The sequence below is a fragment of the Polyergus mexicanus genome, unplaced genomic scaffold (assembly GCF_030449975.1).
Source record: "Polyergus mexicanus isolate NDT 795.1 unplaced genomic scaffold, iyPolMexi1.0 SCAF_29, whole genome shotgun sequence".
In the NCBI taxonomy this organism is placed as follows: Eukaryota; Metazoa; Arthropoda; class Insecta; order Hymenoptera; family Formicidae; genus Polyergus; species Polyergus mexicanus.
In genome coordinates, this window is record NW_027223349.1 from 144,310 (window position 1) to 157,961 (window position 13,652).

Below are 13,652 nucleotides of genomic sequence, written 5' to 3' on the forward strand. Positions count from 1 at the left end.
GATTCCTGTCCGTCGCATTTTTTATTTTTTTATTTTTTTTAATACATTCCTGCAACGAATGTTTATTTATATAAAATAAAATTAATTTAACTAACCATTTTTTTAAATTTGCATTTTCCAAACATAATTTTTTTTAAATTTACTCCGAAAGTAGGCATAATTTTCATTCAACTTACAAACATTATTTTATACATTCTACCCGTATTTTCTATATAAAATGAAGCAAATAAAACTATTTCAACATAGTTATAATTTAATACAAAAACTATTTAATTCATCATAATTTTGTTTAGTGTCTAATTTTCTGTCAACTTCGTTATACCGCTCCGACCATAATATTTTTGTACCTGATTTGACCGTAACTGCTAACGGTACACTTTGAATATAGTTATAATTTATTATTAATACACAATTGCAAAGAAAAATGCGAAGAATATTGTGCCAAAACTTTTATTTATTTTATTATTCATCCTCATTATCATTTTTATCAACACTTTCTGCAGATCGTTTACAATTGTTTGGATGATACTTGTCATAAAAGCACGTGAAACAAAGGCTTTCCTCACACCATGCGCACTTTACAAAAGATGCATCCCGACACGCACAATGCTTTTTCAAAAGTGTTGAAGGAAAGCAGACATTATTTACATTAGAAAAAATTGATCTTTCCTCTATTAATTTCGCAGCAAACCAAGCATATTTTAACATAGGAAAAAAGATGGGAGCGCTCAATTGGTGGTGAACTATTGAATGTATTTTTATAGCATCTTCGCGCGGTGCTATTTCTCGCTGATCTTTCAGTAAAGCAGGTGCATTTTGCATTCGTCTTATAAAATTTGTTACTTGCCGATAAAAATATACGTCGCATGGTTGACAAAGAGGCGTACATTTTGGAGGAATAAATTTCAAAGTACAAGTTGCTTCCCCAGAGTCATTTTCAAAAATATTATCATGCAAACTACAATCTGTTTGCCCCTCCCAGGAATCAATAATCAGCATAAATTTATTATTTGTCACATATGGCACTACGATAGTTTCAAGAAACTGTTTATATAAATCTTTCGTTAATTTTCCTGATTTAGAACAAGTAACCACAACATTTTTAAATTCTGCTTCTAATTTCTTAACAGTTTTCGTAACTATAGGGCCAAATTTATTCGTGGGCTCTTGTAGACACAGAAAGACTCGGGGAAGCAACTTGCCTGACGCAGTTATGCTGTACTGTGCGGTGTATGAATGTGTGATCTTATTCAAACTCTGTTTTTTTACAAATACGGTTTTGGCTCCCTGGAAGTCCAATGATCTGTTATAAATCGTCTGGTATTGACAATCTGTTTGGTCCGTATTGATCACCAGGTCCAAATCAAAGCTAGGAATCAGGAACCTCGTTTGCTTTTGAAATTTTTCCGCAGCCTTCACTGTCTCCTCGAGAGTAACGATGTCTCTTTTGCTCACGTATTTAGTAATTTTCCGTTGCCTTATTTTGTGCTTTCGCTTGAAGACCTTCGCCCACGTAAGACTGGCTTCAAATCGAAAATTATCCGAAAGAAAAGGAAAAGCTGCTGCCATCGCCCATTGCTGCAATGTCCTAGTAGTAACCTGTAAATATTTGATTTACATAAAATATATGCTACATAGAATAAATATAATATTATCATATAAATAATATTTTTGAAAACATAACGGAAAAAACGCAATAAATTTGTTGTTTTTTCTATAAGTTATCTTTTATGTTTTTACCTGCTCCAAACAATGTCTTGCTTCGGTGAAACGATCGAAAGTTTCAGAATCTATCGTTCTTAACTTATCGATTCGCGTTCCACCTTTTTGAACGTTTTTCTTCCATCGCTGAAGGTGATCTTTTCGTTTTAAACGGGAGGCACCGTTTTTATGAAGAGCGGCCAAACTCCATTTCGGATGTGCCTGCGCAAGGCCAACAACTTCTTCTTTATATTCCAGCGAAATATATTCTTTAGAAGGCTCTTCAAAATCTTCTGGATTAAAATCGGAGTCGACCGCTGAATCATCTGTGCACTGGAAAGAATGAAATTAGATGTTTTTTTACAGTTATTAAGAAATTAAATAACAAATTATTATAATAGTAAAAAAAACAATAAAACATACCTCCTCAAATTCTCCTTCTTCATCACTTTCATGGAACATAATTAATTCTTCTTCTGTTGTAACAATGCCTTCATTGAGCACACTTATTGTTGCTTTGCTTATTTCTTCTGCCATGGCCAAAGAAACAGAACTGATTTTTTCAGGAGGCTTGTTTGTCAAAAGATTCTGTTCTTCATAAATACAATTGGCAGCAAAAAGAGCGTTCGTAAATTCTCCTTTGAAATTTTCGTCCAAAAATGATCTTTCTCCGAGATCCATATCAAGTTCCCGACTGGTCGAAGGTCCTTTCTCCATTTTTATCACGGACGTATCGTAGAAAACTTTCGTTAAATACACTTACAGAAAGCACTTTTTGCAAACTTCGCGCTCTAGTATCAACCGACGCTGTCACTAGCTCACGTTAAACTGGTGGATCACTGGCTTCGTAAAAGATCGGACTGGATCAGACAGGATCTCAAAAGATCTCGAAGAATAGAATTTGTATAGAAATATACGTTAGGGAAGTAGTCTGGAAGGGGAACAGAAACCGTTAGCAGTTACGGTCAAATCAGGTACAAAAATATTATGGTCGGAACGGTACAACGAAGTTGACAAAAAATTAGACACTAAACAAAATTATGATAAATTAAAAAGTTTTTGTATTAAATTATAACTGTTGAAATAGTTTTATTTGCTTCATTTTATATAGAAAATCCGGGTAGAATGTATAAAATAATGTTTGTAAGTTGAATGAAAATTATGCCCACTTTCAAAGTAAATTTAAAAAAAATTACGTTTGAAAAATGCAAATTTAAAAAAAATGGTTAGTTAAATTAATTTTATTTTATATAAATAAACATTCGTTGCTGGAATGTATTGAAAAAAAAAAAATAAAAAATGCGACGGACAGGAATCGAACCCGGGTCTGCTGCGTGATAGTCACACGCTTAACGCCAACCTACGCCAACTTCTCGATAATCGGTCTAACGGAAACGGGTATGAGGAACTCTGTATTTTTTAAATAAATTTTTCTTGAAAATGGCTGAGCGTTGCGCCTTGTCGCTTTGCTCAAGTACTCTTCTGGTAGAGTACTACACTATATAAAAACCTTTTTAAATTCGGTGACCCCAACGTCGCGCCCTTCCCTTGTAAGACGTTCCGAAAGTATAAAACTTGTCTACATAGCGTTCTTAGCTCAGTGCGCAGAAAAGCGTGTCTCCTCAATTTCCTTGATGTTGTACAATGATTTCCGCAAATCTCACTTACTGACACATAACTATTGTAAGACGTTCCAAACGAACAAAACATGCGTACATAGCGATCTCAGCTCTGTGCGCAGAAAAACGTTTATCCTCAATTTCCTTGATGTTGTACAAGAATTTTCGACTAATCTCACTTACTGACATGTAACTAAGACGTTCCGAACGAACAAAACATGCGTATATACCGATAGCAGCTCTGTGCGCAAAAAAGCGTTTATCCTCAATTTCCTTGATGTTGTACAAGAATTTGTAACGATGCATCCCTCCATCGTTACCCGGCCGTCGATCCGCCGGAAGTCCGCCGCCTAACAAACACCGGTCGGGCATAATGCGGAGGCGCCCATTTTTAAAGATTTATAAGACGTTCCGATTTGTAAACCGCCGTTAAGACGCGTGTTTACCCGGAACCGTCTCCGCGCTCGGGTAACCGTACCGACCGTTCCCGAAACCACCCGAGTCGCGCGCGGCGGTTCACCGTTAAATAATATGCCTTAAACATTAAGGCATATTACGCACGCGCACCCGCCGGAAAAGCGGTATAAATAGAGCACGTTTTACATCTCAGGACCAGATCTTCCGCAACCGCCAGAGTCAGTAAGACGCCTGGAAATCCGCTACGATCCTATAACCGTTTGAGGAGAGAGAAAACGGAGTTGGGAGTACCCAGCCTCCGCCGAGAGTTTGCGGCATCTCCAAGAGCGATCCTTCCGACCGTTTAATAAAAGAGGAAAACGGGGTTGGGCGTACTCAACCTCCGCCGAGAGTTTTCAACGCCTCACACAATCCGTCCATCTAAGTGCAACGGCGATTAACCAGTGGTAGGGAGTTCCCTGCCATTGACGGGTGTTCCCGTCGACCGTTGCACTCCTGAATTCCACGGACCGACTATACCGGACGACACGACAAAACGTTACTCACAAACGGATCGTAATTCCGCGACCGCCATTTACGAAATCGGAATCGCCATTAATATGGCGCGCTAAGTCCCGCTCAGGGGAAGGATCTAATCCAGCCGCGACATCAATCAACGCAACCGAATCGATACAGGCGCGTCTAAGGACCGCCCACCGGCCCGACCAAACTTATCGCCCGATAGTTAGCGGCCTCTGCCGAAATCAAGATCCGCTCGTATAATCGATATTATATCGAACCGCCGAAATCGCGCTCCGCGCCGCGCATACGTGCATGTAATTCGGATGCACCGCGACCGACACGACCACACCACTAACTGATTCCGCATCTTTCACATACACGGGTGCATCTTGCCGCACACACATCGCCATTTGCCTCACACACATATTCGATACACTGTACATACTACTAAGATATTATACGTTCGCACACCCATACTTTCGATACATTATACATCATACTTAGATATTATACATTCGCGCACGCACTCGCTCGCCTATCGTCTCACTCACGCACAAGTACACACGCTCACACACATACAGCGTGTATACACATACGTTATACACATACACTCACTCTGTATACACACATACTTACACGCAATAAATTATATTTTACCTCACGTTGCTTTCGTTCGTCTCTCGATACTCTTTCACGAGCCCCGGATCCCGACCGAGTTATCCACGACCCTCTCGCGAAAGCGGTTTATTACAGATTTTTGGCAAATCTCACATACTGACACGTAACTAAGACGTTCCGAACAAAACATGCGTACATAGCGTTTTCAGCTCTGTGCGCAGAAATGCGCTCATCCTCAATTTCCTTGATGTTGCACAAAAATTTTCGACTAGTCTCACTTACTGACACGTATCTAAGACGTTCCGAACAAACAAAGCTTGCCTACATAGCGATCTCAGCTCTGGGCCGAGAAAAGCGTTTCTCCTCAATTTTCTTGATGTTGTACAAGAATTTTCGACTAATCTTACTTACTGACACGTAACTAAGACGTTTCGAACAAACAAAACATGCGTAAATAGCGATCCCAGCTCTGTGCGCAGAAAAACGTTTATACTCAATTTTCTTGATGTTGTACAAGAATTTTCGACTAATCTCACTTACTGACACGTAACTAAGACGTTTCGAACAAACAAAACATGCGTAAATAGCGATCCCAGCTCTGTGCGCAGAAAAACGTTTATACTCAATTTCCTAAATGTTGCACAAAAATTTTCGACTAGTCTCATTTACTGACACGTATGTAAGACGTTCCGAACGAACAAAACTTGCGTACATAGCGATCTCAGCTCTGTGCGCAGAAAAGCGTTTCTCCTCAATTTCCTTGATGTTGTACAAGAATTTTCGACTAATCTCACTTACTGATACGTATCTAAGACGTTCCGAACGAACAAAACTTGCGAACATAGTGATCTCAGCTTTGTGCGCAGAAAAGCGTTTCCCCTCAATTTCCTTGATGTTGTACAAGAATTTTCGACTAATCTCACTTACTGACACGAAACTAAGACGTTCCGAACGAACAAAGCTTGCGTACATAGCGATCTTAGCTCTGTGCCAAAGAAAGCGTTTATCCTCAATTTCCTTGATGTTGCACAAGAATTTTCGACTAGTCTCACTTACTGACACGTATCTAAGACGTTCCGTACGAACAAAACTTGCGTACATAGCGATCTCAGCTCTGTGTCAAGAAAAACGTTTCTCCTCAATTTCCTTGATGTTGTACAAGAATTTTTGGCAAATCTCACATACTGACACGTAACTAAGACGTTCCGAACGAACAAAACATGCATACATAGCGTTTTCAACTCTGTGCGCAAAAATGCGCATATCCTCAATTTCCTTGATGTTGCACAAGAATTTTCGACTATTCTTGTTACGTCCCGTCGAATTCCGGCTGCGAGAAGGGGATTGCAGAGCTCGGAATTTTTTGCAGGACACGATCGCGAATTTCGGGTCGAATGAACCGCGTGGTTCTCCCCAAGGATACCTGCGATCAAGGTTATTCGCGATGGATACGCAGATAGGGAAGGGAACTTAACGAAGAGGGTGCATTTTAGCTTAATATTAAACAAAACAGAGGGGGCATTCAGAAAACTAAGCTATTCGCGGAGAAAAGAATGAGTCAAAAGGGAAATCGAGACGCAGGCAAAAAGAATGAGTCGTAAAAGTGAAACTCGAGATGCCTCAGGAAGAGAAACTCAATATTAGACAAAGAGTGAGTCATAAAAGTGAAATTCGAAATGCGTCAGGAAAGAGAAACTCAGTATTAGACAAAGGGTGAGTCATAAAAGTAAAACTCGAAGTGCGTCAGGAAAGAAAAACTCAGTATTAGACAAAGGGTGAGTCATAAAAGTGAAACTCGAAAAGCGTGTCATAAAACAAATCCTAACCATCAGATAAGAAGTTTTCGTCCGAAAACTCTGGGAAGGACGCGCGTTTCGAAATATTCTAGAATATTCTTGATGTGTTTAACTAGATTATATTATGGCAGAACTCAATGTTATAAGACGCGTGTATGGTAAGTGGATTACTCGCAAGGAATTCGCGCGTTTAACGAAGTGGATTTGGTAATAATTGTCCGGGGTTCGGGGGTAACTAAAGGTCGCATAAGTATACTTTCTTACCTTGTGACGGATGGTCGGGATGTTAATCGAACGGTCCGGGATTCCCTGCTTGGTTCACCGATATCCGGCCTTCCTGGGATCCTTGTCGTTGATGTCACTGGGTGGAGTCCTTGGGCGCTCGACTTCGATTGGAATCAGCTTGGCTGGCCACTTGATGGGAGTTATGCACTTGGCGCGTCGCGAGATCTCTAAGGTAGCGGTGTGATGATTCGCGAATAATTGTTCGTATTCAGGATCGTAGTGCGGTGTTACACCAACGTATCGCGATAGCCCGGAATCTACGGGTTCTAGGATCAACTCGCGAAGTAGTTTACGCGCGCGCTTCTTCACTCCTCCACGTCTGGTCTTTGGCATTTGTTAATTTATTTAATTAACCACTGATCACTGGCTCTAATCAAGACGGCGTGTGCTTTCCAGAGGACACGGCGTGCGATGGACCGCACGGCTGTATCTTGTGTTTGGACTGATTGCAATAACAGTGTGCGGCGGTCCGTACTGCTGGTACTGTATATCAGGTGTAAGCGTGTGCGTGTGTGTATAATTGAATAGAGCCGGGCGAAAATGTATTTTGATAACTGTAGATTTTAACAGGATATTGTTAACAGAAAGGTTAACCAAACGGATGAGAGCGGAGAAATAATCTTAAAATGCGTATTATTTACTTACGGATGCGGAAGGCTCAAAGCAAGAGTTGGATAAGGTGCGTTAATGAAGAGTCGACTTAATTCTCATACAGCACAATATGTTCATTCAACTTGTACACTGTTGCATTAATTCGACTTAATTTTAGAGTTATAAGTAAATTTAGATTAAACACTAGAGTTAGGATTTTGAAATTGAATTTAAAGTTAGAGTTAGAATTCAAACTTAGAATTGAATTGCGTCGCAGTCGCGGGAGAGGCTCTCCTAAGAGAGCTGTTGACGGTTCGAAGTGGCGGAGTAGACTCCCAAAGTTGGAGCGCGCACTGGGCTCCTTCGCTTCGGCGGCTCGGCCGCTGCCGAGAGTAGGGATGCGTAGTGGTGGAATGCTCAGTAGTGGGAATTTCCTTAGAGCTAACGAAGCGCCATGCCTCGGCACTCGGAGGAATCAAGTGTCATGGCGTGTTTTTGGCGCGCTATTCAAGTTGCGCTTATTAGACTTAGATTATTTAAGAGAGAACAAATAGAAATTCAAAGGTTGAAATTTTGACAGGATGATACCTCCCCCCTCGGAAAAGAATGTTGGACGTTATTGTTCCAACATTCTCCAAAGCGCTTAAACTTATGCTTGTAGTACGCTTACATCACTTTCTTAAAGTTATGCTAACAATTGATTATGCGATTTTTATTAATCTAGGATCCTCGGTGGGTATATAGATATTTATTCAATTTACCATAGTCTTTCGGTGGGGCGTTTGGTGAGTTTTGGGGGTCTTCGCGCACACTTTCTCTAGGTACTTCTTCGCTATTCTTAGGGAGGGCAAGGGGCGTTGATTCTGCAATAGGGATCTCCGGGTCCCTTGTTCCCTAGGTGCTGGCTGTCCGCGGGCTCTCATCTGCAGGAGAAGGTGATTGAGCTCCAGACTGCTCCCAGCAGGTGAAGACTCCACCTATAGACAGAGTGAAGAGCGTAGCGTCTTATAATAGAATCGATTACGAACTTAGCGAGTCTCACTAGTAGGATTATGGCGAGCACTCCAGCGCTTGCTGATCCGAACGTGATGAATCGTTGCCACAGTCGTGTTCCGGCGTTTTCCGCTATCTTTTCTAATGACTTCTCGTCCATGAGATTATACAATGACACGCTCCCATAGGGGATCGTGTGTCCCATAGCTCCCTGCGCGATGGTGTCCAACATCGCGGGTTTTTCTACTGGGAACATTATGTGATTTCTCAAGCGGTCCAAGTCTTCTGTGGAGTAAATTCCGCTGATCGCGAGATTTGATGGGCTCACGTACTTCCACCAGGGCTTAGTTAGTGGTTGGATGGTTGATGGTGGTAAGGCCTCGATAGGTCTCGGCGTAATCCGAAACCATGTGTCTTCGACTCTGTACATGGTCGGCAACAGCTCGCTGCATTCCCTAGTGATTCCTGTCTTCATTAATATCCTCGATCTTGGTGATAAGAAGTATGACGTATTACCATGCGAGACGGGTAATTCGTTATAGCATTCCTCGGTCTGTCGAATTTTGCACAGGACGGGAACACACTTGATGATATGAATTACCTCGCCGACGGTGATTGCCATGTAGCCGGGCGATTTCATCAAACGAAATGCCATCTCGTCCGGGGCGATGCTGGAAAGTGAGAGTGCGTTTTCCAGAATTTGTTTCTCCAGGGCGCATTTTTGGCCCATGATGTCCCGGTACAGCTGTGTCAATTGGGTCTTCAGGTGCTTTTCCACGTATATGAATTTGGAGTTCACGTATGAGAAGATATCAAGGTTGTCGATGGCGATTCTTGATTGAGATTTGAACGTTCTTCTCGGTTGCGTCTCAAGGATAAATAACTTCGGGTGTTCCGTCTGGGTTAACTTATAGCCGCAGAGGTTCGTATCTGAAGTCTTGGCTAGAGCGAACGTAGTTTCCTTTGTTGTGACTGTGTAGATGACGGAGGACTCCTTCTGTGCCTCCTTGGGGGTGAGCCAGTAGGCGATGCCTTGGTATAATACATCAGCGTCGGAAGTTGCAGCTATCCGTCGGTATAATTCTCCAGTACGTTGACGTACCGTCTGCGTCGCTACATTCACCCTCCGTTGCGCGGCAACGGCTTCCTGAGGGTAAGACGACTTCATTTGAGGTGTGCTTGATCGGCAACTCCAGGCTCCTGGTAGTTATCTTGATAGAAGCCTGTACGACCACGTTGTCCCATGTTCCGAATGGATTGCTGAATTGCGTCCCTGTGCAGCGTACGTCTACGGTGAGGGTTCCGGCAAATGTCAGGCTATGCGTGGATGTGGTGTTTATTTTGATTTCCGCGATTAAAGCGTTGCCTCCCAGGAATATAGTTCCACTGTCGTGCAGCTTCTTCCACGTTTTGGCAGATATTTCCCGGATGTATTCTCGCTTCCCATTTTGTACGGCAGAGATGTGGGAATGCATTCCACAGTAGTATATGGTCCGGTCGATCTCAATCCGGCATTGTAGGCCCGTGGTGTGGTCGAACTCGCTTAGTTGTAACAATGTTCAATTTATCACTACCGCAGTCGTATCCCGTTAGACTATATGCAGTGGAGGATAGAAGTGCGATGATGATGATGATCGGTGAGGTAGGCTCCATGTTAAGGCTCATTGCTAACTGGTCGGTCCTTTTCCGGTGCGGTGTTATTATAGCTGCTGCGGTCAGGAACTCGGGGGGGGGGTACTGATCGAAGTGGGGGCTTGGTGTGGCGAGAACTTTAGTTTATCCGCGTGCACGATTCGCTTCTTATGTCTACTTATGGCTATTTTGATATTATTATTACCGAGTATTTCGGTGATTCTATAAAGTCCAGTATACTGGTCCCCCAGTTTACCTTTTGTGGGCTCTCGTAACAGATATACATTAGTTCCTACCTTAAATCTACGCGTATTGAGCTTACGGTCGTAGTATAATTTAGATCGTTTTTTTGTGTTGATTAAATTTTCGCGTGCGATTGTTTGCACGTCTTTAAGTTTGTTAAACAATTCTGTCAGATATCTCGCGTAACTCTCATTCGGCTCCTGGGTTGTGTCGGTCTCGCTGGAAGATACCTTGGCAGTCTTCCCGAAAACTAGCTCGTGAGGAGTAAATTGCGTTCCTTCGTGGACGCTTGTATTGTAAGAGAACGATGCGAGCTTGAGATATGTGTCCCATTCGTTGGATTTGTCGACGTAGTGCTTCAGGTACTTCCAAAGTACTTGGTGCGATCTCTCTACTGACCCGTTAGACTGTGGTCTATACGCTGTAGTTCTAAAATGTTTAATTCTAAATTTATGGGCTACGTTGCGCATTAATCTATTGAGGAAATGGGAACCTTGGTCGGTTAGTATAGCCCTCGGGGCTCCGAATATACAAATAAACTCGTTTGTGAATGCATCCGCTACGTTTATTGTGCCCGCGTGTTTGAGAAGTAGGGCGAGAGAATACTTAGTCAGTAAGTCTTGAATTGTTAATATATAAGTATTACCAGAGCGTATAGTGGCCAGGGGGCCCATTATGTCCATAGAAACTTTATCAAAGGCGGAGTCAGGGGTATCGGTAAGCACCATTGGTTGTTAAGTTTTTACGCGTATCAGTTTTTTTAACTGGCAAGAACGACAATTTTGTACGAAAGACTGTATATCGGCCTTCATTCCGGCCCAGTGATTTCTTAATGCGATTGGAGGTCATGGTTATACCCTTGTGTCTGCCTATTGCCGGACAATGGTTATCTTCTAGTATTCTTAATCTATCGTATTCGGCTAACTTTAGTCGCCAACGGACTAACCTGGACGTAGGGTCTTTAACCGAATGCAACCATATTAGGGGTTTATGATCGGTGACCAGATCGAACTTCTGTCCGTATAGGTAGGGTCGGAAGTAGTTTACGCAATAGACTATCGCGAGCAGTTCTTTCTCTATGGTTGAATAGTTTCTTTCGGTCGCATTTAGGAGGCGAGAGATATACGCGATGGGCAGGTCCTTACCTATAGGACCTTGGCTCAGAATGCCGCCGATCGCGTGCCCCGAAGCGTCCGTCGTGACTACGAAGGGTTTTGTAAAATCTGGATATTGTAAGATCGGCTCCGTGCACAGGGTTTCGCCGAGCTGCCCGAATGCTAATTCTTGCTCATCTTTCCAAGCGAATGGTTCCTCTTTCTTTAGAATTTTAGTTAAGAGACGTGCGATCTCGGAAAAGTTAGGGATAAATCGCCGGTAATATCTTGCCAGGCCGAGGAACTATTTTATATTCTTCGCGTTTCGCGGGGTAGGGAATTCCTTAACTGCTTGTACCTTTGCGGGGTCGGGTTTTACTCCCTGATTGCTAATAATGTGCCCCAGGTAACCGACCTCTTTTCGTAAGAACTCGCATTTGTCCGGTTGAAGCTTTAGGTTTGCCTTCCTGAGTCTTTCGACTAACTTATTGAACTTGACTTTGTGCTCCTTTAGCGAACTCGCGTATAATACAATATCGTCGAGGTATACGAATAATTCACTCCCCTGAAGATCTGATAGCACCTGATCCATGAGCCTCTGGAACGTGGCGGGTGCGTTCTTGAGACCGAACGGCATCCGGGTGAACTCGTAGTGCCCATGAGGGGGTGGAAAAGGCCGTTTTGCCAGCGTGAGACTCATGCATAGGTATCTGGTGAAATCCTGACGCGAGATCGAAAACGCTGAAATACTTCGCGCTACCTAGTTGGTCCAATATCTCTGTAATATTAGGGAGCGGGTACGCGTCTCCTATTGTTTTTTCGTTTAATGCACGGTAATCTATGACCATGCGCCATCTTTTATTGTCTTTTGAATCCGCTGTTTTAGGTACGATCCACAGCGGCGAGTTATACCGCGAGTTATATATTTGACAAATACCGTTTTAGATTTAAATAGTTTGTTCACCAGAAAATCTCTAATCTCGTTATGCCTTTTTATACGAGCAGGTTTAGTATGTATACATATGCCCAAAACGTGTCCCAAAGTCTCCGCCTGCATCGAGCATCTCCTGCATATCACCTCCGCATTGGGCTTAGTTTTGCTGAGGACGATCCTAGTCCCGAACGTATTCGTCCTAAGTCTTCTCGCGTCAATAAAACGCGAGCCTTTTAGTAACGTAGGATCTCTTAGCCACCTACTTCCAACTTTGTCCCCTCGATAATCTTTTACAACTTGACCTTGCAGATAAAGATCTTCCCAACTAGTTGCTTCTCGGTTTTTAAGTAGCATTTTCGCCTTATCTACATTTTTTATCGTTTCAGGTTTTACTATCCTTAGTTCCTCAAAATATTTATTTAGTGCATGCTTTAATTTTTCACTCTGGACCAAACCATGCATAGCCGGGTCCATTGATTGTTCCATTCTTATGTTATTTTTTATTGCGGCCAAGGGGAGCAAGTTTTGGAATAAAAAAATACTTTGTTATAGTGTTTTGGAAAGCTCTCAATGTCAGCTACAAGAATACTAAATAAAAAATGGGGGTTTCCATTTAAGATTTTAAAGTTGACCTTCACATGACCTTCAAATGATTTTCCAAGGTCAAATCATTGTCATCATCTTATGGCCCCCTTGAAACCACACAACTTTTCTTTGAAACTTTTTTATGTCAGATTATTGTAAGTGTCTTAAAAATCTTGGCGACCGTTACCGCGAGGACCACCCTATATATGATTGTATTAGTTATATTTTTTGATAAGGTTTTAAACATAACTTTTTAACGTTTTTAATTATTCTAACCATTGAGGGAACTTCATTCTCTTTTATCAAATTACTCCAGGGATGGATTTTAGCACCTAAGTACACGAAGGCTTTGTCAGGTTCAATATTTGTAATCGTTTCATTCATAATTTTAATTACTGGATCTTTTATGTACCATGTTTTGTTTTTTTGTACAATTTGGAATGCAGCGCATTTGGAGACGGATAAGGACATACCAATGTTTACTAGATATTCATGAATCATTTTAACCTGATTTCTCGCTTCTACATTATCCTTAGCTATTAGCACTATATCGTCAGCAAACGCTAAAATAGACACAGATTCGCTTTCGACTCGTACGCCTGTTGTTTCTTTATCTATATGTTTAATGATCGGCTCTATTGCT

At 42.0% G+C, this 13,652-nt stretch overlaps 2 protein-coding genes across 2 annotated transcripts; both read right to left on the reverse strand.

Annotated features, from left to right (window-relative positions):
- Positions 1-462: 462 nt before the first annotated feature.
- LOC138943642 (uncharacterized) lies at positions 463-7,270 on the reverse strand. The gene is made up of 5 exons (XM_070314611.1): positions 6,975-7,270; positions 5,858-5,922; positions 2,121-2,372; positions 1,741-2,018; positions 463-1,599 (listed from the first exon to the last, which is right to left on the reverse strand). The coding sequence occupies exons 1-5, from the start codon at positions 7,268-7,270 to the stop codon at positions 463-465; spliced, it is 2,028 nt and encodes a 675-aa protein (XP_070170712.1).
- Positions 7,271-8,447: 1,177 nt separating this feature from the next.
- Positions 8,448-9,251, reverse strand: LOC138943643 (uncharacterized). Its single transcript, XM_070314612.1, has one exon. The coding sequence runs from the start codon at positions 9,249-9,251 to the stop codon at positions 8,448-8,450; it is 804 nt and encodes a 267-aa protein (XP_070170713.1).
- Between the last annotated feature and the right edge of the window lie 4,401 nt (positions 9,252-13,652).

Bases quoted from the DNA above. Each gene is read 5' to 3' on its own strand.
- LOC138943642 (XM_070314611.1), bottom strand. From the start codon at position 7,270: ATGCCAAAGACCAGACGTGGAGGAGTGAAGAAGCGCGCGCGTAAACTA. The intron at 2,373-5,857 runs GCTTTCTTTGGC...ATATGGATCTCG, and splicing joins CAAGGAAATTGAGGATAAAC to GAGAAAGATCATTTTTGGAC. The intron at 1,600-1,740 runs GTAAAAACATAA...AAATATTTACAG, and splicing joins CAAGACATTGTTTGGAGCAG to GTTACTACTAGGACATTGCA.
- LOC138943643 (XM_070314612.1), bottom strand. From the start codon at position 9,251: ATGGGCCAAAAATGCGCCCTGGAGAAACAAATTCTGGAAAACGCACTC.